The 23,620-nt window shown below is 43.1% G+C and overlaps 1 protein-coding gene across 2 annotated transcripts in view; it reads left to right on the top strand.

The window, feature by feature from the left end:
* SIK2 (salt inducible kinase 2) overlaps positions 1-23,620 on the top strand; it is a 120,642-nt gene that overhangs the window by 46,526 nt on the left and 50,496 nt on the right. For both annotated transcript variants that reach the window (XM_075909423.2, XM_025183679.3), the window contains one exon: positions 15,994-16,155. In XM_075909423.2, coding sequence (XP_075765538.1) covers positions 15,994-16,155 — 162 coding nt within the window. The remainder of the gene's footprint in view (positions 1-15,993; positions 16,156-23,620) is intronic.

Below are 23,620 nucleotides of genomic sequence, written 5' to 3'. Positions count from 1 at the left end.
GGCTTCTTAGCACTTAGTCATAGCCAGTCTTTTGTATGGAGCAGAGATGAAAGATGTGTTCATATCAGAGCCATGCCATATATCACAGTGAATCTTACTCCTTATCAAGTAAATCTTTGTTCACAGTCTTCTAATCTGGGCATAAATAGGCATTCTGCCGATTTAGTTGGAGGAAAAAATCATAGAATCTAGAATCATAGAAATGTCCCCGGAATTCTTAAGTCATTCCTGTTCCATATTAACATAAGGCAGAAAATGAATAAGGGTTATGGTTAGTATTCTTATCCTGTCTTGCTCGGAAAGGATAGGCAGGGAAAAAAGGGAGGAGGTGTTGCCTTATATATCAAAATGTATATACTTGGACTGGGGTTGAGATAGGAGACAGACTTGTGAAAAGGCTCTGGGTAAGGTTAAAGGGGTAAAAACTTAGGGTGATGTCATGGTAGAGGACTATTACAGACCACCTAACCAGGAAGAAAAGAACTAATAAAATCATCCATAGCACAGAATATGGTGGTGATGGGGGACTTCAACTAAACAAGTTCAATTTAGCTAGAGACATAAAGGATAACAAGAAAACATTCTGCAAATATAATAGAAGCAAGAGGAAGACCAAGGACAGGTAGGCCCATAGGTCAATGAAGAGGCAAAAACAATCATAGAAAATGTGGAAATGGCAGAGGTGCTTAACTTCTTTTTGTGTTGGTTTTCACAAAGAAGATTGGTGACAATTGGATGCCTAACATAGTGAATGCCAGTGAAAGTTAGGTAGGTTAAGAAGTTAAAATAGGAAAAGAGCAACTTAAAACTTATTTAGAAAAGTTAGATGTCTTCAGGTAGCCATTGCCTGATGAAATCCATCCTAGAATACTCAAGGAGCTGATTGAGGAAGTACCTGAGCCATTAGCTATCATCTTTAAAAGTCATAGAAGATGGGAGACATTCCAGAAGACTGGAAAAGGGCAAATATAGTGTCCATCTATAAAAAGGGAAATAAGGTCAACCCAGGAAACTATAGACTAGTCAGATTAACTTCTGTGCCAGGAAAGATAATGGAGCAGATAAAGAATCCGTCTGCAAACATCTGGAAGATGATAATAAGGTGATAAGTAAGAGTCAGCATGGATTTGTCAAGAACAAATCATGTCAAACTAACCTGGTAGCTTTCTTTGATAGGATAAAAAGTCATGTGGATAAGGGGGAAGCAGTAGATGTGGTATACAGGAGGCCCCCACTTTATGACGGCCCGATTTATGACCTCCCCCCGCACTTACAACCTTTTCTGTAAGTGCAGAAGGTGCCGAAATCCCCTGACTTACATCCTCGGTCCTGCATTTACGACGCCCCCAACTTGCGACATTATCCCAATAACCGATCGTGTCGCAAGTCAGGGGTAGCTTGTACCAAGACTTTGGAAGAATATTTGATACAGTCTCACATAACCTTCTTATCAATAAACTAGGGAAATACAATGTAAATGAGGTTACTATAAGATGGGTGCATAACTGGTTGGATAACTACTCTTGCAGAGTAGTTATCAATGGTTCACGGTCATGTTGGAAGGGCATAACTAGTGGGGTTCTGCAGGGGTCAGTTTTGGGACTGGTTCTGTTCAATATTTTCATCAGCTATTTAGATAATGGCATAGAGAGTATGCTTATAAAGTTTGCACATGATACCAAGCAGGGAGGGATTGTAAGTGCTTTGGAGGATAAGGTCATAATTCAAAATCATCTGGACAAACTGGAGAAATGGTCTGAGGAATAGGATGACATTCCAATAAGGTCAAATACCAAATACTCTGCGTAGGGAGGAACAATCAGTTTCACACATACAAAATGGGAAGTGACTGTCTAGGAAGGAGTACCGCAGAAAGAGATCTAGGGGTCATAGCCACAAGCTAAATATGAGTCAATAGTGTAACACTGTTGCAAAAACAATCAATCAATCAATTCTGGGATGCATTAAAAGTGTTGTGAGCAAGATATGAGAAAAAATTCTTCCCCTATACTCTGTGCTGATTAGGCGTTAGTTGGAGTGCTGTGTCCAGTTCTGGGCACCGCATTTCAGAAAAAGATGTGGAGAAATTAGAGGAGGTCCAGAGAAGAGCAACAAAAATTATTCAAGGTCTAGAAAACTTAGTCTATGATAAACGACTGAAAGAACTGCGTTTGTTTAGTCTGGAAAAGAGAAGACTGAGGGGGGACATGATTTCAGCTTTCAAGTGCTTAAAGGGGTGCTGCAAGGAGAAGAGAGAAAAATCATTCTCCTTAACTTCTGATGATAGGACAATGGGCTTAAATTGCTCCAGGGGAGAAATTTTAAGTTAGGAAAATCTTCCCAACTGTCAGGGTAGTTAAGCACTAGAATAAATTGCCTACAGGGGTTGTGGAATCTCTGTCATTGTAGATATTTAGGAGCAGGTTACACAGATATCTGTCAGGGATGTTCTAATGATGTTGCTTGGTCCTGCTGTAAGGGCTGAAAACTGGACTTGATAGTCTCTCAAAGCCCCTTCCTATTCTAGTATTCTTTGATTCTATCTAGAAAAACCCTTCAGCCTTTTGCTCTGTTACGATCTCTGACCTTTTCTATTGAATTGTTTGGGACACAGAGTAATTCCCTCTTCCTTATATTTAATGTTAGACTGATGGTTGTGAGCAAGGTCTGTTTGTTCCCCTAATTTGTAGAGCACCTGGTTTCAGTAAATCTATTTTCCAGAGAGCCCAGTGAGGCATTCAAAAAAATGCGACTGTCTTCCATTAAGTATTATAAATCTTTCTTTGTTCTTTTCAAGCTCTGCAATGAAACAGTCTAGGTTAAGCTTCCTTGTAAGAATATTGTATGTGGACTAGGGATGTAAAAAAGTAGTCAAATAGTCGACTACCTGATAAGTCTAGGCTTATCGGGTAGTCGAGTCAACTACTCGCATTTAGTGGAGTCAACTACTCGCATTTCCCTCTCTCCCTTGCTACTTCTATATCAGAAGCCAGTTCTCCCCAGCGTCATCTCCATGGTGTGGAGTCAGGAGGGCAGGGGAGGCAGAAGTTCAGTGGCGGCTCTTACTACATTTAAAAGGCAGAGCTAGAGCGGCCTGCCTGCACGCCCAGCTCCTACTACATTTAAACTGCAGAGCCACAGCAGCCCCTTATCAACTAATCATGTACTCAATACAAATTGTATCGAGTACATGATTAGTCATTTACTTAATATTTAACATCCTTAATGTGGACAGGCATCAGAGGGGTAGCCGTGTTAGTCTGAATCTTGCAAAAGCGGCGAGGAGTCCTGTGGCACCTTATAGACTAACTGAAGTGTTGGAGCATAAGTTTTCGTGGGCAAAGACCCACTTCGCGCATCTGCAATGCTTAGAGGCTGTCATGCATCTGACGAAGTGGGTCTTTGCCCACGAAAGCTTATGCTCCAACACTTCAGTTAGTCTATAAGGTGCCACAGGACTCCTCACCGCTTTTAATGTGGACAGAGTCCCTGGCTGTCTTAAAGGAACTTTGTAAACCTGAGCTATTCCAAATGCTGTGGAAACAATAATCCATACTAGAAAACTTGCACTGTATGAAGACTTTGTATCTTAAACTTGGCAGTTGTCTTTCCGGATGGCTATAGAAATATACTGTGACTGGCTAACATGCTGAGTATTCGTTTATACAATAAAATATATGCACCATATTAAAATGTCATTAGAGGAAGAGAGTTGGCCCTGGTACTAGAAGACAAGTTAATCTAGAAGGTTTTTTTATACATGTTACTAGTTTTGTAATGGTGGTACTAATTATTATTCAAATGGGAAAAGCTACAGCCTTTACAGCAAACTCTGAGGCCATGTCTACACTGGGGGGATAAAGTCAACCTGAGACAGCATAGGTCAAATTGACACAGCATCCCCACTTTCCCATCAACTTCCCTTGCTCCTCCGGACCCATTGGAGTCAGCAGGGGTGCCAAACCCCAGGAGATCAATTTGCATAGCATTGATCTTCAGGTAAGTTGAAACAAACCCTTTAGAAAGCCACAATCCCTGCCATGAAGATTTGTAGAATGAGAAATTTTAAATACAGTGTGAGGGAATTGCCAGCTGTGAAGATGGAACTGACTTGCTGTCCTAGACCTGGCAACTTGACAGTTCTGTTTGTTTTACCCAGTGTGTGTCAACAAACTACAGTGTTTAGACCCTGTATTTTACAGTATTCCTACTAAGTCATTGGTTTGTCCTGGAGAGAAGCCACAACTTAAATTATTATCTTCCAGACAGTCCATCCAAATCTCTGTACAGCAGGTTCCAATTGTTGCAGAAAAATGTCTGTGCTGAGTTTCAGCTGTCCTGAAATGGTCACCTTGGCCCAGATGCTGGTATCACTCAAATCCTGACCAATCCTATTTGAAAATTACTTATCACACCCAAATCTCTACAAACACTGAGAGTTTTAACCACAATGATAAGCTATGATACTTTGCACTCATTGGTGATTGAAGGAAATATCCATCAATACAAACGAGCAAACTGGTTTCTACCGTACGTTTAAAAAAAAAAGACAAATTGGGATGCAAAGGGCAAATATATCTTTAATGCTAGCTTAAGGATTTGTGCTGGAATCATAAACAAAATCCCAGTAGGCCAGAGCTGTAAGAACAGATGACAACATTTTAGATTTAACTTCTTTGTTACAGCCTCTAAGCATTGTAATAACTGGTGGCATGGCTGCAGCTTGCCCTGGTCAGCTGGCTTGGGTTTGTAGGGCTCAGGTTGCAGGGCTAAAAATTGCAGAGTAGTCATTCAGGGTTGGGTTAGACTGCAGGTTCTGAACCCTGGTGATGAAGGTTGGCCACAGAGCCCTAACCTCCACAGTGCTATTTTTAGGCCCGAAGTCCAAACCTGGTGAATTCCCAGTCAATTGATCCAGGCTTTGTGATAGAACTGAGGGATTTTCAGTGAAGTGTAGATCTTTTCTATTGATTAAGTGAATTCATCTTATTAAAGGGTTAAGAGAGTTGTGTTGAATGTTTGAAACCTGACTGCCTTGATATCATGTGATTTACTGAAGTCATTTTATGATTGTGATCATGTTCAGCATACAGATATGATGAAATCACAAACCTTAATAGCCAGGCTTTTGTTTGTTCCTGCACTTCACTAAATTAAACCTAACGAATGAACTGTGGCTTAGAGAGGAAGGTTAGAGACTCCATGTATGACTTCTGATCTCTTTTTGCAGATCAGGTCCAGCATGTTTTATATGAATATTTTTGGGTGGTGTTAATGTCAGTGCTGTCTAATTGAGATCTCTAGCCTACCTCTGCCTGGAGAGTAAAGAACTGCAGGTTCCCACAGCACTTGCTTGTAAGGTAGTAGCAAGAGCAACAGCAGCAGCAGGTGAAATAAAAATTTCAGTGATCTGGGATAAAAATAATTGTCAGTCCTTGTGGGATGAGGACCTTGTTTCTCTAGCCAATGGCAAAGCCAAAACTTTACTGTCCTGTCCTTGTGCATCTGAGTTCCTAGCTGCCACTTAACTCAGTCCACTAGATATAACACAAGCTTTGGAAGCACTCCAGGCTGTACATCATTCTGACTTCTCTGATTCATACATTTAAATACCCTATGATCACAGAGGAGCTTTATATTTCATGTTCCTCTTTCTGAAGCCCTCTTTTTAATATACTCAAATACAGGCAGTCGCCGGGTTACGTACAAGATAGGGACTGTAGGTTTGTTCTTAAGTTGAATTTGTATGTAAGTCGGAACTGGCGTCCAGATTCAGCTGCTGTTGAAACTGACCAGCGGCTGACTACAGGAAGCCCGAGGCAGAGCTGCTCTGCCTCGGGCTTCCTGGAATCAGCCACTGATCAGTTTCAACAGCGGCTGAATCTGGACGCCTGGGACAGAGCAGCTGGGGTGCTGCCGGGTAGGTCCCTGCAGCGCCGCACCTTGGCGCTGCGGGGACCAACCCGGCAGCACCCCAGCTGCTCTGCCCTAGGTGTCCCCAAGTCAGCTGCTGCTGAAACTGACCAGCGGCTGACTACAGGAAGCCCGAGGCAGAGCAGCTCTGCCTCGGGCTTCCTATAGTCAGCTGCTGGTCAGTTTCAACAGTGGCTGACTTGGGGATGCCTGGGGCAGAGCAGCTGGGGTGCTGTCGGGTGCTGCCGAGGTGCGGCGCTGCGGGGACCTACCCGGCAGCGCCCCAGCTGTTCTGTCGCAGGCGTCCAGATTCAGCCGCTGTTGAAACTGATCAGTGGCGAGAAAAGCCTGGTCTGCTGGGGGGGGGGGGGGGGGAGGGGCGCGCACTAGGTCCTGCCGCCCGTGTCCTCCGCGGCTTTGCTCCGCTGGCCCCCCCCAGCAGACCAGGGAGATGTGGAGCAGCTTTTCTCGCCGTGGAGGACGCAGGCGGTGGGACCGCGGTGCATCTGAGCGGTCCCGCCACCCGCGTCCTCCGTGGCGAGAAAAGCCCCGTTCGTATGTAGGGATCCGACATAAGTCGGATTCACGTAACCCAGGGACTGCCTGTACCTATTCATTTTAAGTAGGTCTTGCATTCCCAACAATTCCACTACAAGCTGATAGTGAGTTCTCTAGTGGGCATATTCTTCCATCTTGTCTACAGTGCAGAAGCTGTACATTGTCTGGGCCTAACAGATCCAGAAGGAGATGGAACTGGTTGCTTCTCCAACAGGGTAATGGCATTCCTATTATAAAAGACTCCAAGGCTACATCTACACTGTAGGCTTCTTGCACAAGAAGCCTTTTGCGCAAGAGTTTTTGCACAAAAACTTCTCGTGCAAGAGCATGTCCACACCTCAAAGCGCATCGCAAAAACGATGTGCTTTTACACAAGAGTGTGTCCACATTGCATGGATGCTGTTGTGCATGGGCGCTCTTGCGCAGAGCACCTGTGCTTTTTCCCATAGGGGTTTCTTGCACAAAAAGGAGTTATGCCTTGTAGAAAGAGGTTAACCTACACCAGAAAAAGCCCTCTGTTCTACTGTTTTACTGCCAATTTACTTGTGCAAAAGCGGATTTGAGGTGTGGACGCTCCTTGCAGTGTAGACGTAGCCCAAGAGAATGGACTGTGGTTTGAGGGAAAATATGATTAGGAGTACACGGTTGATTCATTAAATCCAGATGGAGAGATGTACAAAGTATGTCCTTGGCTCCTGAAGCCTGATTGAAAGCCCGTTTAAGTCAATTGAAAGACTCGCATTGATTTTGACAACCTTCTAATCAGGTTCTTAGTGAGTACTTTTGAAGATCAATATATTTCAATACTATTAATTTTTCTTTTAGTTTACTTTGACTTTTCCCTTTGTTTCCACAGTCATTGTCCCGGAGCAGCCAAAAATATTTTTTCTCCTTTTTAAAATGTGTTGGGTCAAAATCTTGCATAAAATTTAATCTTGAATTTGGCACTTCCTGACTGATTATTCATAAATCCCTTTAAAATCAGAGTTTGTTTATAACAAAAATGTGGCATTCTAATGCAACCTTGTGTTTCACAGCATAACGGGTATCGTGTCAGTTTGGATAGAGGGAGGTATAGAGTTCCTAATACATTTATTATTGTAAAGAGCTGTGAGATAGTAAAATGATCAAGTACGCTAAATATTCTATGCTAAAAGAATTTCAAAGTTATTTTAGGAGGCGCGTGTTTACACTGAGAGAGAAAGCTATCTGGGTTTAATTTTCTGTGTAAAGAATTGATGGAAGGGTGACTGCACTAAACAGTTATTACACTGAGACAATAAACTGAGTAAATAACCACCGTTTGGACGTGGCTTTGTGATAAATAATTTCTGTCCACATTTTTTCATTGCTCAGATAAGAATGTGATACAAAGGAATTGTATGTGCTTTAAACTGTGCGTGTATTAAGGAAATCAGAGCACAACTCTCCAAATGTGCTGGCCTAGAGCATTTGAAAAATGCAAGAGGGTCCTCAATGACTAGGCATGGTGAGAAGCTGTTTTACATCTTGCCTAAAAGATGTCATCTCCAGCAACACCACCAGCATACCACTTTCTACAACGTTAGGGTTTCCCTTGATTTTTCCATCTCGGTATTGACCAGGCCTAATTTGGTTTAGTTTGATGAGGTATGGTCAGATCCCATAATATGATACGGCTACACTTAAAATGCTGTTGCAGCACAGCTACACTGTTGCAGCTACACTACTTCAGCTAGACACTTGCCTAGCCCAACAGGAAGGGTTGTCTTGTTGGAATAGGTAATTCAGCTCCTCAGTCTGGGTTGGTGGAAGAAACCTTCAGTCTATATAGCACTCTCTACACTTAGGGATAGATCAGTTTAATTAGGCAATTCAGGGCCTCAAGTGACATAGTTAAAGTGACTTAATTTTCTAGTGTAAATCAGACCTTCAGAACAATTTTTCTGCTCGTGGAGGAAGCAGTTGTAGTCTTGTAGATTGTACATCTGCTTGGGAGACAAAAACTCTTGACTACTAGGTTGTCATGTGCATGTAACCCTACCTCTGTGTCTGCCTCCACATCTGTAAAATAGGAGAAATGATATTTATAAGGCCACTTTGTGATAAGCTGCTGTAAGAGTGAGGGGGAGCACCCCTCTTTCCCTTGTTTTCTCACAAAAGAGCTTATCGCAACTTACGCCAGAGTGCACATATCTCACTGAACCACTGTAAAACTTAATTAGTAAACATTTGTACGTTTCTTTAAAAATGTGGAGCACTTAGTAGCTTGATTTCAGCTACCCAGCACCTCTGAAAATCAGTCTTTGGGGATCTCAATTTAGTCTCCCAAAATTTGCAGCTGCTTCAGGGTAGATAACAGAGTAGCAATTTACCCTAGTTCAAACAAAATTCTTTGTGAGCTGGAACAAATCAGCCTTCCTGACACGCCCTGTCTTACGCTTTAGCCACAAGACTATCTTCCCCTCCTGAGTCACCCATTGTACATGTAGTCCGCAGTCAGAAGGGTTTGTACAGCTGATTATTGCATATGTAATACTATACAAAAAATAGGTGAAGAGTTTTTTTCTTTTTATTTCTATATAGCTATCTAATATTGATTCAGATTCTCTACCTCTAATTCCCTTACCTTCCTTCTCTGGGAGAAGGGAGATTGTAATATAAATACATTAATTAATTAAAAATTCCAATATTCAAAAAGGAGCCCCAGTCTGAAATAAAGGAGAACCTTGCTAGTTTAATTCCTTTTTATAGGAGACCTACAAAGGATTTTTATTTAAATTGAGTTTCGGCACCTTTTGTTTACTGCTCTATGTTGAAAGTTTTAATTTCTAGAACAGGTTTATTTCCTTGATTGTTTTTACCTTAGAATTAACCAGACAGAAGTGCCAAGAGAGAGAAGTGCCAGCCTCGGGTTGCCAGGTGTCCGGTTTTCACCCAGACAGTCCGGTATTTGCGGGCTTCGTCCTGTTAAAAAAACAAAACAAAAACAGAAAATACCAGACATGTGCAATGTCCAATATTTCCAATTCTCCTGGGACGACAATTTTCCCCTGCCACATCTGGCGGGGATGGGGGAGTGAGGAGCATGGCAGAGTCTAGCAAAGCGGGGGCAGGAGGGAGCACGTGCCAGGAGAGACCTCTGTGACCAACAGAGACCAGGAGCTGGCCAAGTGATGCCTCCCTCTACAATGAGAGCTTAAGTAGCCAGGTCAGGCGGCAGGAGCAGCCACTTTAAAAGTCAGACTGTTCCTCCGTGCCTGGCTCTGCAGGGGGGAGGGGCGAAATTTGATTGGGGCGGAGGCTCCCAATGCTAGGGATACCTGCCTCAGTGGGAGGGAGAGTGCACTAAGATGGGGGAATGCTGGGGCGGGGCCTGGTTCTGAGGCAGGGGTGAGTGCATTGGGATGGGAGGATGCTAGGGGGGCCTGGCTCAGATGCAGGGGTGAGTTCATTGGGATGGAGGGACGCTGGGGGGGCCTGTCTCTGAGGCAGGAGTGAGTGCATTGGGATGAGCAGACTGGGGGGTCTGGCTTAGGGGGAGGAGTGGGTGTATTGGGGGTTAGTGTGTGGTCCCAAACTGGAGGGAGTGGTGCAACTTTTGCTTACCAACTTTGGTCTCTTCCCTCCCCGCCCTTTTTTTGACAGAATTTTTTTCCCTGTGTTTTTGTTTTGTTTTGTTGGGTTTTTTTGGTGGTGGGGGTGTTTGGTATTTTTTGTTAAACTATCTGGCAACCCAACTAATTTCAGAGAAGTGCCTTTTTAAGGCTTCCAGAGCATGCTTTGTGGAAGGCTCACACTTTAATTGAAGGGCCCAAGAGGATGTACTGTTAACAAAGTCCATCTTTTTAATTTAAAAGTTTTGTTATTAAATGAGAACTTAAAGCTCAGAATTTTACAGTATGGATATGTCTACACTGCAGCAGAGCGTGTGCTTCCCAGCATGAATAGACATACACTAGTATAGCATGAGCTAGCATCCTAAAAATAGTGATGTGGATACTGCAGCTGTGGATGAGACTTGGGCTAGGAACCTGAGCACAGAGCTAGGGGGTTGAGTGGACTTGAGAGTCTGAGCTGCAGAGTGTCTACATTGCTATTTTTAGCTTACTAGCTTGAGCCTAGCTAGCACAAGTCTTATCTACCGGCATTGGGAAATTATCTTCCTACTGTGTAGATAGATGTACCTTAGAGTCTTGTGGGAGAGATGAGACATGAATTTCTAATGTTAAAAATAAGCAGGCAAAAAAATATTTTGGTTTCATATAAACTACCCTTCAGGCCTTCTTTATACATCACAGCCCCAACCCAAAGGCATAAGCCTAATTGTCTTCCCGTGGGCTGCCTTTAAAACTGGATGTTGTCTAACATCCAGTAAAAAGACCCAGTTTACCCAGAGGCTCCCTAGACCTATTTGCTTTTTGGCATTACAGTGCCTACCCTAGGGCAATCCTGTTTAACCCATCAGAATTACATAAGCGCTTTGACTGAAATTCATAAGTAAAACCATTAATCAGATGTTCCAGACAGATTATTTCAAACACAGAAGCGGGGCTCAGAATCTCCATTACATCATCCGTATTTGTTTGCATGTTAAAGCAGTAGATTTGACCTGCTAACTGAATTTAGACAAAGATGGTTATGTCAGGTGTAGTGCTGATTAATCCTGATCCACAAGACCATCTTCAATAAGAAGGTATTGGAAGTGGCTCCATAATTAAAATTGCAATAAAGACAGGGACTAAAATCCCTTAGTAAAACACGAGCCCTTCCTTGGTCATTTCAGTTTAACTTTCTTTTTCTTCCTAAAAGATTCTTTTCATAAAGGAAGAATTTTAAAATGTGCACTTAGCAGTTTTTTTCTTGAGACTCTTCTTCTCTCCTTGTCCATTTTTATTAGAATAAGCTAGGCCACACAGCCACCAAACTCCTCTCTCTACACAGAGAGTCAACTGAGCTGGAGGGGTAGATTAGCCAATTGAGGCAGCATTCTGAGAAATGCTGGAGTAGATAGGGCTGTGCGGGGTCAGGGAGAAGACTGTAATAGCCGATGAAGAATCATTTGGTGCTAGTGCCTTGACTATCCAATGCAGTGAAGAAATACTTGAGCCTTGAAAGACTTAACATGTCAGTCTTCAAGACTGAAATCAATCCATCACAACGGGTGTGTCTAGACTACAGGGTTTTTTAGAAAAAAGTGGCCTTTAATAAAAAAAAAAAAACCCCTGCATCTAGACTACTGCTGTGTTCTTTCGAAAGTAAATCAAAAGAACGTGGCAGTTTTTTTGACTGCAGAAAACCTTGTTTTACGAGGAATAACGCCTTTTTTCAAAAGTGTTCTTTCGGAAAAAGGCGCTATATAATGGAAACTGTACTTTTTCGAAAGAGAGCATCCAGACTGCTTGGGTGCTCTCTTTCGGAAAAAGTGGCTTGCCTTTTCGTAAGTACTGGTGGTAGTCTAGACGCTCTTTTTCGAAAAAGCTTCTTTCGAAAAAGGTGTGGGGTCCAGACGTAGCCCATGTGTGAGGGAGGGCTTTTATTCCTGCTTTAACTATGAAAATCCAGGCAACCTAAGCAATACTTAGTCCTGTTTAACGGCGCATCTTAAATATGTAAACTCCAATCTTTAAATGACCATTTCCTGAGGTTTCCACTGAAGCTGCCCTTAACCCTCAGCTGAAGACTGTTGGTTCTTTGGGAGTTGCTTGTGTCAGCTTTCATTGTACTATGGTAGATGAGATAACCATGAAATACATTTTCCTAGCCTGCTGGTGCCAGACTTTTTCAGTTATGATGCTTGGCTTGTTGGCATAAGCATGTGATCAAATTGAGCTATGAGTCAGCATTTGCAGGCAGTTGATGCTGGATTCTGATTGCCCTGTGGAATTTTGTTTTGATTTGGCCTAGGAGGGACTAGCTGGCATTGAACCTGTGAAACCTATGAAAATGGCAGTGGGCTTCTGGTAAAGGCCATAAGTAGGGCCCTATCAAATTCACAGCCATGAAAAGCATGTCACGGAGCAGGAAAATGGCCTTTTGTGTGTTTTTTACCCTATACTGGATAGTTTTCACAGGAGTAACAGTGCTTCTCAAATTGAGGATCCCTACCCAAAAGGGAGTTGCAGAGGTGTCAGCAAGGCTATTTTAAGGAGATTGCAATATTGCCCCCCTATTTCTGCACTGCCCTCAGAACTGGGCAGCCAAAGAGTGGCAGCTGTTGGCCAAGCAGCGGCCATGCAGAATCAAGGTTGGCAATGCCACAACATGCCACCCTTATTTCTGTGCTACTGCCTTCACAGCTTGGCATCTGGAACGTGGTGGCTACCAACTGAGGACCAAGTTCTGCTGGCAGCAGTGCAGAGGTAAGGGTAGCAATAGCATATCATGCCATCCTTACTACTTTGTTGCAGCTCTCAGTAGTTCTGCCATCATAGCTGGAATCCTGGCCCGAAGCTGCCACTTTCCAGCTGTCCAGCTCTGAAGGCAGTGCCACTGTCAGCAACTACTCAGAACGAAGGGTACCAGTACTGAAACCCCTCCCCCCACATAACCTTGCGACACCCCTCCTCCCAACTGTTTTTTGGGTCAGGACCTTTACAAGTAGAACATTGTAAAATTTCAGTTTTAAACAGCTGAAATCATGACATTTATTATTTTAAAATCTGATGACCATGGAATTGATCAAAATGGACTGTAAATTTGGTAGGGCCCTAACCATAAGATGAACTTTGAACCTCAAGCCCGGACAGGAATATGCCATTTATCATGCAAGGTGAAACAAGAACAGGACAAGGAATCTCTAATTAAATCTTCTTAATTATTCAATACTCAACACTTCATCACCAGACTTAAAGCTTGTAAAGGACTTCTAATCAATCACACTTTATCTTCCAAACTCTTCACAGTATGAAACAGCAAAGTTAAGGCTTTTCCCTTCCTAAACAAATCAAAGCAGCTCAAAGTTCTGATGCAAGATACAACAGATTCAAATAGCCCTACTGCAGGGAATTTTCTGAAAGCACAATGACATTTTGAAAACATTCAGCAAGCAGTAGCTTCCCCAAACACACAATGTGAAATGATGAAGGCACTCAGTATAACAATTAAAATATGCTGAAGCTGAATATTACCAGGCCTATGCCCTCCACTGTATTCACGGAAATTGGAGAAACTAGCCTTTCATCCTATTCTCTATAGCAGCTCTTAAGATCAGCTAGGAAGCTCTGGCTTTTGGTTCCTAGTGTTGAAACACCACTCAACCTGTGGCAGGACTTTCTTGGGTAGAGACTTCCAATTCTGTCACTGACTCCTCCGAATGGAAACACCAGAGAATGTGTCTAATAAACTTGAGAGCAATCTGTAAGAAGTTCTTATATAGTCTATCTGATTTTTGAGTTTTATCTGGTTTTATTGTTCCTAGCTAAAGGGCAGGGATTTGGTGTCAACCACTATGGCTGGCTAGGTTTATGTAATTGTTTTTAAAAACATGTAAAATAACATTTAGGTCCTTAAAAGATAGGTGCTTTAAAATGAATGAATTCTCCTTCACCACTAGAGATGCAGGAGTGAATTGAAGAAACCCAGCGTCATGATTGGGTGTGATTCTATACATGTTCAAGGCATTTACTTTGTTACTGAAAGCTTTACAGATGGTCCGTAATCCAGATTTCATGAACAAAATATGGACTTTCCATGGAACTGATGAGTGCACAATCATTGATGCTGAACATTTCTCCCTACCTGCCATATTGACTGGCTGGTTCACTCCCCATTTGGCAGTGCCTTCCTAATAACTGACCATTTCCTGAGCTACCACGTGGTTCCGTACGTCAATAACTTCCCAAACGTAGTTCTCCTAGAATAATAGACTGCATTTCCTCCCTTGTTTTGATGTTGAGTACTCATTAAAGGCCAAATCAAAAACCCCTGGCACTGATGAAAGGCCAGAGTAAATACCCTTGAAATCGGTGAAGTTTCTGTGGGTTTACAAGTTTTGTAACTGAGAACAGAATTTGGCCATGAATATGTCTTAAGTGTGTGATGGTCTTTCACCAGCTGTGTTACTCCATGATATTCCATGTCGCTTCATAACCCACTAAACTATAATTTATGGTTTGTAAATTAGATTTGTTTTACAAATTCTAAATGCCTGAAATATTGCCAGAGGGAAATGTTTAGCAATGATGGTGGGGGGAGGTCTGTGTCTTTTAAGTGACTTATGCAACCTGCGGGATATAAAAGCCTTTTGGTGGTGGTGGTGGTGTTTTTTTCCCTGCTAAATTTCCTCTCCGGCCATAGCACATGAATCCCACCAAATGGAAACCGACTGTCTCCACCATCCTCCACACTTTGCAAACTTTATATTTCATTATAGAAACTTAATAAGCCATCATTTATCATTGTGATGAGTAGCAATGGAAACAAGGGTCAGGTTTATCACACAGCCTATGGTGATATTAGGAACCAAACTATCGCTTACTTTAAAAATATGAGATTATATTGATTGTATCGTCTCCTTTGATTTATCCAAGCAGAAAACAGTAGAGAATAGTCAAACTTTCTCTAAATCCATTTGACTTATTTATCATCCTGTTCAGAAGAATGAAAGAGGAGCCAGTTGTGGTATTTAGCCATTGGGATATTACACCATGATTTCCTCTTTGTTGTTGGCCACCTCCCTGAGATATATTTCTACTTCTCCAATCCCTTTGGAATTATTTGCATCTTGAGAGCTCTCGGGTGGAGCAGTCTCTATACAGCTGCATCTGGTGATCCACTTTCTGGATCAAAGCACCAGTGCCTTATGCTTCTGCAATCCTCTGTTAAGCAGGGTTCGCTCTCTGCTCTCTCCACTTGTGGCGGGCGCTAATGGTAATAAATGGGGGAGTAGTCCCTGTTGTCTTTGAGTTCCCAATGACTACTGATCATAGCAAGCAGCAATTATATCCAGTGTTTTCAGCACATGCTGTGTTGGTTTTTCTTTCCTTCTGCCCTTCTGGCAGCTGTGGAGATAGCAGTACTATCATTGTTTATAGTTAGTATGTGTTTCTTCCATTGACCGAACTACTACTTCTTGGAAAGATGGATTAATTACATTGATTGGAAAAAAGCCCTTTCATGAACGTAGGAACGTAGGAAAGATCTACATTGTAGTATTACAGCACAGTTTAGACATACCTAGAAATTTCTTCTTCAGGTGACTGTATCTTCAGGTGGCTAAACTTTGAAGCAAAGCTGATATACTATAGTGATGGAAGCCAATTTATTGCAGCTGTCCTTCTGTTTCCATGGAAATAGTTCTTCTTTTTGACAAGGGAATATCAAACCAAAGCACGCCACATTGGAGAAAGGGACTATTGAGCTATGTCGCACAACATTTTTTTTTTCAGACTCTGAAGCCATTTGGCAGAGGGGCTTGGGTAAATAACTATTGATGTCTGAAATTGCTAACATCCTCTTATTTTTGTGTGGTAAATGTTTGAAATAAATTATTTTAATCACAAGGTTATCACATTTCCCTTGAAACATGCATTATTTTCATAGATTACCTTGCCAACCATGGCCGTCTGAGCGAGCCTGAGGCCAGGCGCAAATTCTGGCAAATCCTTTCAGCGGTGGAATATTGTCATAGCCGAAAGATTGTGCATCGTGACCTCAAAGCTGAAAATCTTCTTCTCGACAACAATATGAACATCAAAATAGCAGGTACTTGGAATACAGTTGATTCTGAATAATACCTTATTTGTTCCCATAGCTCCTGGTCTGCTCCAACAAATCAATTGCGGTTGCTCAAGAGATTCCACTAACAGTAAGAAGTGGAAAGGCAAAAGAGGGCAATATATTTCATCATTTTGCATTTGTTGGTAATTTGTGCTGTCGGCAATAAACACCAACTAAAAATAACCCCTAGTTTAGTTCCTTTTTGTTTCCAGGAAAATGGAACTAATTTGTAGAATTGTGTGGTATTTTTCTTCTAAGGGTTGGGGGTAAGAAGGCTCATTGTAGTGTCCTGACACCTCATTACACTACCAGATGTGCAGGTTAAAACAGAAATAATCAAATAACTTCTTTCAACATTGGAAAGCTCAAAATGGAAGCCTATTAATTTTTTTTACCATGCATGATTTCATTTTAATAAATTTAGACACAGCAGATGTTATATGCAATGGGATAATTTTGCTGTTTATTACCTCATTATAATTCCAAGAATCCTTCCAGACTGTTGTTATCCCTGATGCTCTGCATGGGGAAGGGCTGGGTGACACCCTGATTTGGTAAAGTGTTGAACTTTTGTCATTCGCACTAGCTGTGTGAGGGAGGTAGGAGGAAAAAGAGCCTCTTCAGTAGGGAATTGTTGGGAGTGAAGTAAAATTGCCAATTGTCTGACAAGAAAATGCATAGATACTCAAAGTTACAAATGCACTCAACAACTTTTTGTTTTAAATTGGCTTGTTCCTTTTTATGAAGTATAAAGAAAGTGTCCTGAAAGATTTGTTTTTCTTAAAATAATTATAATAATAATAATAATTAATAGAGGATTCTATTTGTTTTTATACAAGAAATTCAAGACCTGTTGTCAAGGCTGTTCCCCACTCTGGCACGACAAATGCAGAAGTGGGGGCCCACAAGAGCACCCTAAAACCTTGTCTCTACAGGCTTTAGTACAAAAACTTCCCCCCCAAAATCCTAATACCTGGACTTCGGGGAATCTGCTGCCACCATCAAGTGCTTTTGAACCCACAAACAGGGGTGGACACTTGAAACCAACCCCGGGGTACCTCAAGCTCTTTTTACCCCAAAAGAGCTTGAAAAAGAGGAAAAACAAGCTGCAGTCTGAGATAGCTGACCCCTCAGTCAGACAGACCTTCCAGGACTCAGGAATCAACCAATAACGGTTAATTAGAAAAAGAAAACAAACTTTTATTATCAAAACAAAAAACTACAGTTGCAAGCATGGTTGAAGTGGCTAGATGGGAAAGAGCCACCAATTAATTTAGATACTCAGGGAAAAGGCCCTGGGTTAAACTTAGTTACAAAAGAGAGAAAAAACACTTTTAAAGAAAAAAAACATTTTAACAGCACAAACCTCAGTTCCAATTCCCAAACCAGAACACAATAAAACCTGACAGACTAGCTAAACTTTTCCCTACTTACACCTTGTCCGAAGTCCATCCTTCCTTGGAGAGAGATGGGCCTCCCATCTCCCTGTTACTTGGGAGAAACCGCTCTGTCCCAGACAAAGGAAGGAAAAGATTAAAATTCCTTTGTCCCAGTTTGAGATCCCTACCTGCATTGTTATTGGCTGACCAGATACCTGGCTAGGGACAGGAGACCTAGTTAACCCCTTAGTCCCCAGGTGCTGGTCAACCCCCCCATACCCTGGTTATGACACTGTCTTCGCTGGAAGATTCTGATGGCTGAAGAACCAGTGAAATGGAAACATCCTAAGAGCCAAGAGAATGAAAGGTGAAGGGCTAAGAGGGAAAGGGATTTTTAATCAAATTAACACCTATTTAACCTCAGTGGTTTAACAGAATTTTTGGTAAATGAAGCCTTTGTTAAAGTTTCAGTACATTCACCCTTTAATAAATTCCTTTCCCCCCCCCCCCCACATCCCCCTCCTGTTCTGAAATGTGATTTGTCCTTTTCATATGTGTTCATTTTTTAATTGTATCCTTTGGTATATATGGTTGTGACTATTTTCTTCCACTATTTGATCTGAGGAAGTGGGTCTGACCCACGAAAGCTCATCATCTAATAAACCATCTTGTTAGTCTTTGAAGTGCTACATTGTCCTGCATTTTGCTTCAGCTACCCCAGACTAACACGGCTACATTTCTATCACTTTCCTTTAATAAAGACATTAGAGTTTCCAGTAAATATCCCTGAGACCCTTTAACAAAACTGGGAAGAACCAGACTTAATATTCCTTATGTTTCTGTGGTGGTAAAGCAATCAGGAAAATCTCTTAAACCTTCCAAGCCTTTATCCAAAAAAAGCAAAGGAGGAAAACAACGTAATTTAAAAAAAAAAAAACAGAAATTGTGCATCACCTTTTAGAAGTGAACTGCTCCATGAATGAGAGTGCCATTGAAGATATGATAGAAAGGGAAAGATTATTTTAGTGCATGTCATGTAAAAATGGGTTTTCTTTAGAGGTGGCTTCTAGGCAGTAATGAAATGATGCATAAAATATCTACAGGATATACTTCAGTAGAGATGATGATGAAGAAGAAGAAGAAGATGCTGATTAGTAATAGTGGAAAACAAAGCAGAGATGATTTGCATAATGAATATGCAGATATGTAAATGCATTGTTACCAGTCTGCCAAAAGTTTGTGAATGGGTTTGCTAGTCTGCAGTATAAAAAAAGGTTGGGAACCACTGCTCTATAGAACAGCGTTTTCTCTCTAGCTGAAAAAACAAAAGTTGAAAGATGAAATTTTATGCATCGTCTTGATCATTGTCACACATCTTTGTGGCAGTATAAAAGGTAAACCCCAAAGGGTTCCAAAGATAAAATAAGAAAGGGGGGCTTTGTATAGGTGTTCCTTTACGATTTTGCAAAGACAGACCGAACTCTAACCACATGCCAGGATAATGGGAAGTATGCTCCAAAGAAAGGGGTTGCCCCTCTGTTTTGTTTAAATCACAAAGATTTTGTCAGGAAATTCTGGTGATCTGATATGCAGCATACTACCATTAAATGCAAAGTTTCAAAGTTTCTTTGAGCCACATCTATACCATTTAGAACATTCCTGATTTCTCTTTCCTTGTGGATTTAAAACTTAAACATTGAGTAGTAAGCTACACTTCCCTTTTCAGTGGTTTTAGTTTATTTAACTTCAACGTGTGATGCCTGCACAGACTGACTGCCTGCTCCATGCCACTGGTAGGATATTTCTGATTGCCAGTTTTAAACATAATAGAGGACATTTTAAGTAAAAAAAAGAATGAAAGAATCTTTATTGTTATAGTTAGGTTAAATCTCCATGAATGTTGGGGATATAACAGTCACCATTGGTTTAAGATAGCAAGAACAATTAAGCTTCTTTATGAAATATTAGCAGTTTCTACCCAAAACAAAGGCACGTCCAAGGCCACTCACGAATTTGAATTCTTTTCCTGTTCTTCCCCATGCCCACCCTTCATGTTCTTTTCTTTTTGCCAGTCTTTTCTACTATAGCTTGCCATATTCCATCATGATTGTTTTTCAGATTTCCTCCCCAGGGGCCTAAGCTGCCTTGAAGGTTATGCTGTATTCAAAGAAGGTCTCTTTTTCATAAATGTCCTTAACAAGGCAGAGAAGCAAGGTCTTTATCTTCCTGAACATTCCAGCATAAACATGACAACTCGCAAAAACACTATTTCAGAGGCATCCCAGGAGCCCTGTTAGCCAAGGAACGGTTAGAGATAAGGGGGGTGTTAAAAAGTGGGTAATTGGGTAACCGTGTAACCCCTGACCATTTTACGCATATCTGCAGTGTGGGGTGGCAGCCAGCTCTCAGAGCTGGCTGTTGGCCTGTGTTGTTGCCTCTGATACAGAGCTAGCAGTATGGGGTGGCAGCGGGCTCTGTGGGAGCCTGCATGTAACTGGTCACAGTAACTTATAAGTCCAATAAGCTTGGGCTTGTCAGTTAACTGTGTAAATGGTTATCCTGTTACTTCCCTATTAGAGAGAGACATTGGCTGTTCTAGCATAGGGAATTTCACAGTATGAATTCTCCAGAATTCAACAAATAAAAGCAAGGTGAAATGATAAAATTATTAGTCAATTCCATTTACTGTTTATGTAAGGTCCTATCTCTTTGGGTTTTCTGTAGCATTATCATTGTCATAATGCTGTTTACTGTGCTGTCCTCTGGATAAGTATCCACAGTAACTAATCCCACACTTCACAATTTTCATATACTGTACTCTGATTCTTGTTTAGAGCTGTCAAACTCCGGGTGGTCCCTTTGTCCAGCAGTGGCTCTAGTGATAGCTAATCAGAAGACAGTCAGCTGTCAGTAGGGACCTGATGGTTTAAAAAAAATACCAGACACACTTGAGCTCAGATCTGGGGGAACCAACTGGGAGGGATGCAGGGCTGGCCGGGAGGGGGGCAGGGGGAGCGGGGCTGGCTGGGAGAGATCAGGTAGGAGGGGACCGGCTGGCAGGAAGCACGGCTGGCTGGAAGGGGACTGGGGGGGGAGGGAAACCGGCCGCTGGGGAGCGGTGCTGGCCGGGGAGGGGGAGCAGGGCTGGCCTGGGTGCGCACAGATCCTGGGGTGCTGCCCATCACGCACATGGTCCCAGCGGGATGCATGGGCGAGTCTGGCCAGGGGCTTCCATCCTGCCCCGCCCCTGCCCCCTCCTGTCTACTGCATAGTTGTGTACTGCCTGGCTGGTAGACACGGTCACTCAGAGTGAGCATATCTACCAGCTAGGCAGTATGCAACTATGTACTGATACTCATGATAATAAAACTTAATTAGAAAATACCGGACTGTCCGGTTGAAAACCTGGCACTTGGCAACCCTAGCTGTCAGAAACATTATAGTGATCGGTGCCCAGTCACCTCTTTCATTTATTCCACAAAGTGATGGGTAAAACCCTGCAAATGTGCTAATATCCACTTTAGATCCACGGAAGTGAATGAGGATAGCCACAGTTCATTTTTGCAGATACAGATGCAGATACAAATTTTGTATCTAGAACTAGGAATGTAAAATCCTGTTTAATTATTTAACTGTTTAACTGTTTAAGGGACGGTGGATGTGAGGGCTGCTCCAGCAATGCTGGAGTGACCTGCCCACTGGGGTTGGGCTAGAGTAGCCCTGCTGTAGGTAGGGGCTGCTTTAGCTCAGTTGCCGCCACAGCTCCCAACCCACTCCTTCCCATATGGGGGTTGCCAACTCCCACCTTGCTGGGGCTGGGAGCTTGCAGCCCCACACGGGGGGGTCCGCCAAGGCTAGAGCAGTCTCAGTCGTGGGCGAGAGGCTGCTCCCAGGGACAGTTAACCATTACCTGTTAACCATTTGACTGGATACCCGTTATCATCCCTGTCTAGAACCGTGCAAATGTATGGAAATTCGTTTTATATCTGCAGGTATTCACATCCACGGATGTGGATGCAGATAGCTTCACTCATTTTTGCAGATGTGGATACAAATTTTGTAACCGTCCAGGCCTCTAGGGATAAGCAGTGAATTTCACCCAGCACTTCACCCCAGACTGCATGGTGATATGTTGTGTCAGAGATCCTTGTCCTTTCTCCCTTCCCCAGTGGGTTGTTTTGCTCAGATGGATGGAAGTTGCTGTGTTCTTAACTGCCTCTAGTCCTCAAATTGAAGAAGAGACATAGGCAGCCAGGAGCCCAATTCCCCTAGCTTGATCTTCTTTGATATGAAATAATGTACATTTTTTAAACAGAAAATTAAAGCAATTAATTATTCTGAGAGCAAGTTCTGCAAAGTCAGAGGAAAAACAGGCCCAGCTGATCAGAGGAAAACCAGGCCCAGCTGATATCTAACTGCAAGAGTGTTTCTGTTGTAATAGTATTGAACTTTTTATACTAATCCTTTCACAGAGGGAAGGTCCAGTCAGTCCTACCATGTAGGAAATCCAGCCACACATCCAATTCTGCCATATAAGAACAGTCAGTTGCCCAGCTGCATGCTTCACCGTAGCTTGCTGGTGTATCTCACTAGTTAAGTTGCTGGTAAATCTGCTTCTTAGGGTTCTTATTCTGAAACATTTTCTTTTTAATGGTGGAATGTACATCAGTCAAATGTAGAAATAGTAACATTGCCCTCTGTGATGGTTCAGCTCAATGATGAAGACACTCAGCCCCAAATAACCTGTTCCCAAGAATGTAGGCTGAAATATTTGTGAGGTTGTCACATTTGCTGCTTAGGCTATCCCCTTCCCCGAAAGGTAGGACTGCAAGTTACAGGTTTTTGCTTTAAAGTTGGTCCCAAAAATGATGCAAAGAGATCCAGGGAATTTTTCTCTACAGGGGTCTTTATGTAAGATATATAAATATAAAAATCCCAACTCAAAATGTGTCCTAAATAACAAACGTTGACAAGGCCCTCCAATTTAATTTTATTTTATTTAAAATTACCAGGGAATTTATCATATTACATTCATTACAAAAAAAATTGAAAATGGGTGTAAAAAGGTAACATCATCTGGGAAGTATCTGGGTTGATGGAAGAAAAGTACAGGCTGGGTTACATACAAGATAGGGACTGTAGGTTTGTTCTTAAGAATCTGTATGTAAGTCGGAACTGGCATCCAGATTCAGCCGCTGCTGAAACCGACCAGCGCTGACTACAGGAAACCCGAGGCAGAGTTGCTCTGCCCCGGGCTTCCTGGAATCAGCCTCTGATCAGTTTCAACAGGCTCAATCTGGACGCCAATTCTTACATACAGACTCAACTTAAGAACCCCAGGTGTCCCCAAGTCAGCTGCTGCTGAAACTGATCAGCGGCTGATTCCAGGAAGCCCGGGGTAGAGCAACTCTGCCTCGGGTTTCCTGTAGTCAGCGCTGGTCAGTTTCAGCAGCGGCTGACTTGGGGACGCCTGGGGCAGAGCAGCTGGGGTGCTGCTGGGTTGCTCCAGTAGCACCACTCCTCGGCGCTACTGGAGCAACCCAGCAGCACCCCAGCTGCTCTGCCCCAGGCGTCCTGATTCAGCCGCTGCTGAAACTGACCAGCAGCGGCTGAATCAGGACGCCTGGGGCAGAGCAGCTGGGGTGCTGACGGGTTGGTCCAGTAGCGCCCAGAGCGGCGCTGCGGGACCAACCGGCAGCGCCCCAGCTGCTCTACCACAGGCGTCTGGAGAAAAGCCTGGTCTGCTGGGGGGGGGGGGGCGTTCTAGCTGCGCGCCCCCCCCAGCAGGCCAGGGAGACACGGGCGGTGGACCGAGACGCACCGCGGTCCCGCCACCCGGGTCCTCCGCGGCTTTGCTCCGCGTCTCCCTGGTCTGCTAGAGACCAGCAGACCAGGGAGATGGGGAGCAAAGCCTCGGAGGACACTGGCAACAGGATAGCCGCGGGAGACCAAAGCCGCAGAGCCCGCGGGCAGCGGGCAGCCCCGACGCGCCACGGCTGCCCCGCTCCCGGTGTCCTCAGAGGCTTTGCTCCCTGTCTCCCTAGTCTGCTGGTTTCCAGCAGACTAGGGAG

This window comes from Pelodiscus sinensis, chromosome 25, assembly GCF_052426305.1.
Source record: "Pelodiscus sinensis isolate ZL-2025 chromosome 25, ASM5242630v1, whole genome shotgun sequence".
Classification (NCBI taxonomy): Eukaryota; Metazoa; Chordata; order Testudines; family Trionychidae; genus Pelodiscus; species Pelodiscus sinensis.
This window is presented reverse-complemented; position numbering and strand designations above follow the sequence as displayed.